Source organism: Protobothrops mucrosquamatus, unplaced genomic scaffold, assembly GCF_001527695.2.
Source record: "Protobothrops mucrosquamatus isolate PMUCROS unplaced genomic scaffold, P.Mucros_1.0 scaffold_263, whole genome shotgun sequence".
In the NCBI taxonomy this organism is placed as follows: domain Eukaryota; kingdom Metazoa; phylum Chordata; class Lepidosauria; order Squamata; family Viperidae; genus Protobothrops; species Protobothrops mucrosquamatus.
The window spans coordinates 438,830-444,829 of record NW_015386339.1 but is presented as its reverse complement, the minus strand read 5'-3'; the positions used below and the strand labels follow the sequence as shown (position 1 = coordinate 444,829).

Below are 6,000 nucleotides of genomic sequence, written 5' to 3'. Positions count from 1 at the left end.
TGTCTTCCTTCAGGGCTGGTTCCAATCATTATAAAGAGGGAGAGATCAATCCATATGCTTCTTCTTTGTGAAGAGTGCCATGCTTTCCCCCTCCTATTTAATATCTACATGAATCACTATGCATGTTATCACTGGTTTGGGGTTCCGTATGCTGTTGTTATCTATTCTGTATTTAGACTCCAGGCTATTGAAGTTTTGGTCCAATGTCTGTAGGTTGTGTGGACTTGAGTGGGGATGAACTGTCTTGAGTCCAATCCTACCAAAACCAGGTGGCTGCAGATATTAGGGCTGGAGCTGGGGATATTTCAGCTTCAGCTTAGATGGAAATGCACTTCTCCTTTCAAGGGTGATGCACAAGTTGTGGCTCTGGCTAAGAAGGTCCTTGCACAGCTTCCTCTTGTTTACTAGTTCCACCCTTTCCTAGACTGAGAAGCCTTCAGATAGATACTCATATTCTAATCATTTCACAGTTTGACTATTGCATGTGTTGTATATGGGGCTATTGGAAGCAACTGTTCCACAATCCAGTGGCATGGGTAGTAATGGGTGTGCCTTAGTATGCGTATGTGAACCTTTCTTCATGAACTGCAATGGTGGCCATTTTGTTCCAGGCATGATTCAAGGCACTGGTTATAACATCTATGGAGATTCTCAGTCATCCAGGTCATAGTTATCCCAAAGGTGCTTTTTCACGAGGCAACTGTACTTTGTTGTTTTTCTTTGAAGACGTTTCGCTTCTCATCCAAGTCAGAGCTGAAGAATCTTCTTGGATGAGAAGTGAAATGTCTTCAAATAAAAACAAGAAAGCCCAGTTGCCTTGTGAAAAAGCACATTTGGGACACTGGTCCCAAACCTATGAAGCTTTACATGGCTTGGGCCTGTTTGGGAGACTGCCTATCTCCCATGGTATCTGACTCAGTGGGCAGCCTGCCAAGTCTAGAGTGCTCTGGGTCCCATCTTTTGACACCCAAGAAGAGTGTTTATTGTGGCACTTGCCTTCTAGAATGAAGTTCTATAATCCACTAACTCTCAACCTGATGATATTCTGGAAAGCATTAGGTTCCTGGTTGTTCCCTCAGATCCCTGGGCTAGGGTGGATGGAGCCCCTGAGAGATATGTTCTGTGTATGTTTGCTGGACTGCCATCTTGTTTTTTTGTTCTTTTTTACTTCTTCATTTATTTTGTTTCTGACTTATCATATTGTATATTATTGTTGTTCCATTATTAGCTTCCCAAAGTCTTTTAGAGTTGGGCAGCCCCTAAATTGAATAAATTAAATTAAATTATACTTACTTCAAACATATTTTCACACATCTTTCTTAATGCATGCTATATTTTTTAAATATAAAACCAAGAGCAATAGTTGCCAGCAAAATCCAGATGTCCAAAATTAGACTATCCTTTATGAAATGCCCATATTTTGAGGTAAAAGAATTCAACAGCCTTTGCATTTGTATATCTTTTTGCATTGTTTTCCCATGTCACTTCAGAGCCAAATCATTTTTGCTATCTTCCACCCTAGGAGTTGGCCATTTTATTATTTATGCTAGTCTTTACAACATATACTGTTGCTGCTCTCCAGTTTAATAATAATTATGCCTTTGGTACTGATCATAAGAAGTGGAGCATGTTGCCTTCTCACTTCATTGTCCAACTATAAAAGACTTTGGGAGGCTAACAATGTAACAATAATAACATACAATACGATGAGTCAGAAACAAAATAAAGAAGGGTCAAAATATCCTTTCTAAAATAATGCATACAAAGCCACATGGCTGTACAATTGCAACTTTCAATCTAACATTTGCTTTATTTGATGTCAGAAATCCTGCTAAAATCTTTATGCTGTTAGCATCTTGCAGAATTAGGCTCTCAAATTCATCCCACAGTCTGCATTAAAAGATGCAACCCTTTCCAATTACTCATCCCCTTAATATAGAATAGGACAAAAATGAACTCTTTTGTGGAGGAAATGCAGTTAGCAGGGTTGACGGAGGGTAAAAATGAATCTAAATGAGATGGGTTGCAGAGCATAAGATTACAGCATAAAACCTGAATGTCTTATATAACTTCAGTTTAAAACAGTGGTGAAAGCACTCAGCAAACAGCAGAGCCGGCAGGAAAAGAGAAGAATAATGCCTGTAATGGAAGAAGAGTGCTTTTGGTTTGGGAACATCTTTAGCTTTTTTTAAATGAAGTTCATTTAAAGTTACACAGAATTATTTGAGACATTTACTTTTGACAATATATATATATATATGTATGTATGTATGTATGTATATGTATATGTATATGTATATGTATATGTATATGTATATGTATATGTATATGTATATGTATATGTATATGTATATGTATATGTATATGTATATGTATGTATATATAATGATTGGAATTTCCCAGGTGTTCATTGCCTTGATGATATTACTGTCACTGAATTTGGACTTTAAGATCTTCACTCTTCTGATGTATTCACTACTAACTTCTTGACTTCAATGTGCTTGATGTTGTTAGCCTGAAGATTGCCTAGATATTTGTGGTGATCTTCTTCATCAAAACTCTTGATGTTTTTACTACTTATCTGACCCAGATTTTGTCTCTGTAAACTGCTTAGAGAGGGCTTATGATGAAGCAGTATATAAGTCTACATGCTATCCCCTCCTGAAGGTAAGGATGGCACATTTGTCCTGTCCAAACTCCATTGCAATATCTTGACTGTATATATAGACAGCGCTGAAAACAGTGATTCTATTTCACATGGTACTTTCCCATTCAGCTTCTGATCATCCATTTACAGGATGTGAGTATAACCTGGTCTACTTGTTCAGTATTGTTGACAGATGCAATGACAAACAGTAGTGGTGATAGTGAATCTCCTTAAAGATTCCTCTCCTGATGTTAAATTCTCCCAGTCAATCACCATTCACCAGCAACTGTGCCTTCCATTGTGCATTGATCTTTGCACAAAAGTTCTGATTTTTCTACTGATTCCTGTTAGTTCTAGGCATTTGATTATCCAATCATGTGGCAGGGAGTTAAATGCCTTCTTATAATCAATCCAAACTATGTTCAAGTTGATTTTCCTTATCTTACAATTTTCCAAAGTAATCTTGTCAATTAGGAGCTGATCTTTTGTCCCTCGGCTGTATGAGCAGTTTTCTTTCTGCTCAGATGAAACAGCTTATTTTCAAGTAGCTGCAGTGGGCCTGCATCAGCTTCACTTTTAAATTTGTTGCTAAGCAGATAATTGGCCTGTAGTTGCCTGGTGTATCTTTTTGTTAGATCTTTTATTATCAGTAGTTTCTCAGATGTTAACCTATCCTCAGTTTCACTCTTTGCAGCAGAAACTGTTGTTAGACAGTTTGGCAATAAGTAAGTGTAGGCTAGTCAGATGTTTCAACCAGAACAATGCAGTTATCTTCATTGATGCTGACCAATTCTTGATCTTCCTTACTCTTTTCTCCACCATTTCTGCTGTTATTATAAGTTCTTTCAACTCCCCCCCCCTTTTTATCTTCTTCATCCAAGCTGCACTGTATTGTCTTTGTATTGTCGCATACCTGCGCTCAGAACTGTACTTCTTTTTCTTTGCAGCTATTGATTAGTTCATTACAATTTTTTTGTTGGTGGATTGGTAGAAAAGTTTCTAATTTGATTGAAATTGGGGATTCTGTCTGTAGCATGCATTTCAAATTTCATCTCTGCTAATTTTCTTGGCTATGGCTGTTTTCTTAATATTCCTCATCTCTAGGTGGAGTCTAGGACAATTGATTGTGGGGACATTTTCGTGCCCACAAATAAAATTAATCAAATTTTAGCAATGCCTGGGACACTCTGAGTAATGTGAATATAAAATTGGAAGACTTGATCCATAAGTAATAAGATAAATCTGGGTACTATACCTTAGTTATAGGTAATAGGTTAGATAGATGTTCTTGTGATCCTCAAGATGTCATGTGATCAAACCCTTTTTTTATGTGCACTGTATATGAGAGATGTGTAAAAAGGAGAAAGACTTACCACCCATAAAGCACTTAACAGAATAATAGAGTTGGAAGGGACCTTGGAGGTCTTTCTAGTCCAACCCTCTGCACAAATAGGAGACCCTATATCATTCTGGATAAATGGCTGTCCAATCTGTTTTTAAAAGCCTCCAGTGAGCACCCACAACTTCTGAAGGCAAGTTGTTCCACTGGTTAATTGTTCTCACTGTCAAGAAATTTCTGAAAGTCTGGGGACCAGCTATTTCTGCTTGCTCGGTTCAGTTGATAGGGTAGACACCCTCCAGTCAATCAAACTGATGATCAAATGGTGTCACCTGCCAAAACCCTAAAAGAAGCCCTTCTCTATTTTGCCTGTCTGCTGGAATATCATCTTCATAGAGATCTGTCTGATACACCTTGACTATCTTTGAAAAGTCTTTGAAAGCTTGATTTATTCCCCAAGACTTGGATTAGGATGGCAGTAAGAGCCTTTTAAGATGTTTTATGGTACTTGCATGTTTTCTTCTGAGGCATACATTTTTTGTTCATTTTTAAAAAATGTCTGTTGCTCTTAATGTCGCATGTTGCTCAGAACCTCTGGAGTTGGGGCAGATTTCTAACATACATATATGCATGACATATTTAAATGATTACTTAAGAATGCATTGGCATATTTTGCAGGTATCATTGACAGCACGCAAGTGGAGCAGAGGCAGGTTGTAGCAGTGACTGGCGATGGAACTAATGATGGACCAGCTCTTAAAAAAGCTGATGTTGGCTTTGCAATGGTATATTTCAGTTTGTTTCTGGTTTCGATTTGATCTATTACTGTGGGTGAATGCATTGCATTTGGAATTTGGGTTAAATATTCCCCCAAAGTTTCTTTTAATGATGAAAAAGTTTTCTCAATGATTCTTTCAATCTGCTATTATGCTGCAATATATTTTAATAATATTAGTTCATATTATATTTTGGCATTACTTGGATTTTCTAAATGGTTTTCTAAAATATGTCCACTGGAAGAGCAGTTGGGTAATAGCTAAAACTTCAGCTCTGAGCAATATGCCAGATCACAAACAGATTCCAGTATGCTTGCCATCTGCTGTACAAAGTCTATTGAAGTGAGCTAGTCCAAGAAATTACTTTCACACTCTTTTTGGATCTGATCACTATTTTATTCATCAACAGATATTTAAGGATAAAGTTTTCTGAAAAAAACTTCCTTTTTTATGACCCTATTTGGGTACTCATCCAAACCAATTTTGTATTACTCCTTCTAGTGAATTACTGTTGGTGTCTCTTCATTTTTCAGGGTATTGCAGGAACAGATGTGGCAAAGGAAGCTTCTGATATTATCCTCACAGATGATAACTTCAGTAGTATAGTGAAAGCTGTAATGTGGGGCCGTAATGTTTATGACAGTATCTCTAAGTTCCTGCAGTTCCAGCTTACCGTAAATGTGGTGGCTGTGATCGTGGCTTTCACTGGCGCTTGCATTACCCAGGTAAGGCTGAGAGTAAACTAAAGAGAGACGTGCCATTATTGGATCCAGACTATGCAACCCAATATCAACTCAAGGTCCACTCTTTCTCACTTTTTCTTTCCCTTGTCTTCTTCCCCTAACTTGTTATCTCTTTCCCTTGCCTCACCTTCATCCAGTTGGATCCTCCCCCCCGACTGTCTTCTCTTTCTTTTCCTTTTCTAATGCCATTGCAGCTCTCTGCGTTCCATCTTCATGTTGTCAGCCTTCCCATGCTGTATTTTATAGAAAATTTGTTTTAATCAATATTTTCTTCTGACAGATACATACACACAAAGACTTTTTTTACATATGCCAGTTGTAAACATGTGAAATATGGTATCATGATTTTCAAAATTTGTGGAGCAGAGAAGAGTCACTCTCTCTCTCTCTCTCTCTCTCTTTCTCAGGGTGTGTGTGTTTTATTTTATTTATTTATTTTATTTATTAAATTTATATACCGCCCTATCTCCCTTGCGGGACTCAGGGCGGTGAACA

General features: G+C 37.6%; 1 protein-coding gene across 1 annotated transcript in view; it reads left to right on the top strand.

The window, feature by feature from the left end:
• Positions 1–6,000, top strand: part of LOC107302472 (plasma membrane calcium-transporting ATPase 2) — a 136,311-nt gene that overhangs the window by 104,391 nt on the left and 25,920 nt on the right. The window contains exons 15-16 of the mRNA XM_029287234.1: positions 4,665–4,771; positions 5,296–5,487. Of these exons, the coding sequence (XP_029143067.1) occupies positions 4,665–4,771; positions 5,296–5,487 (299 nt within the window). The remainder of the gene's footprint in view (positions 1–4,664; positions 4,772–5,295; positions 5,488–6,000) is intronic.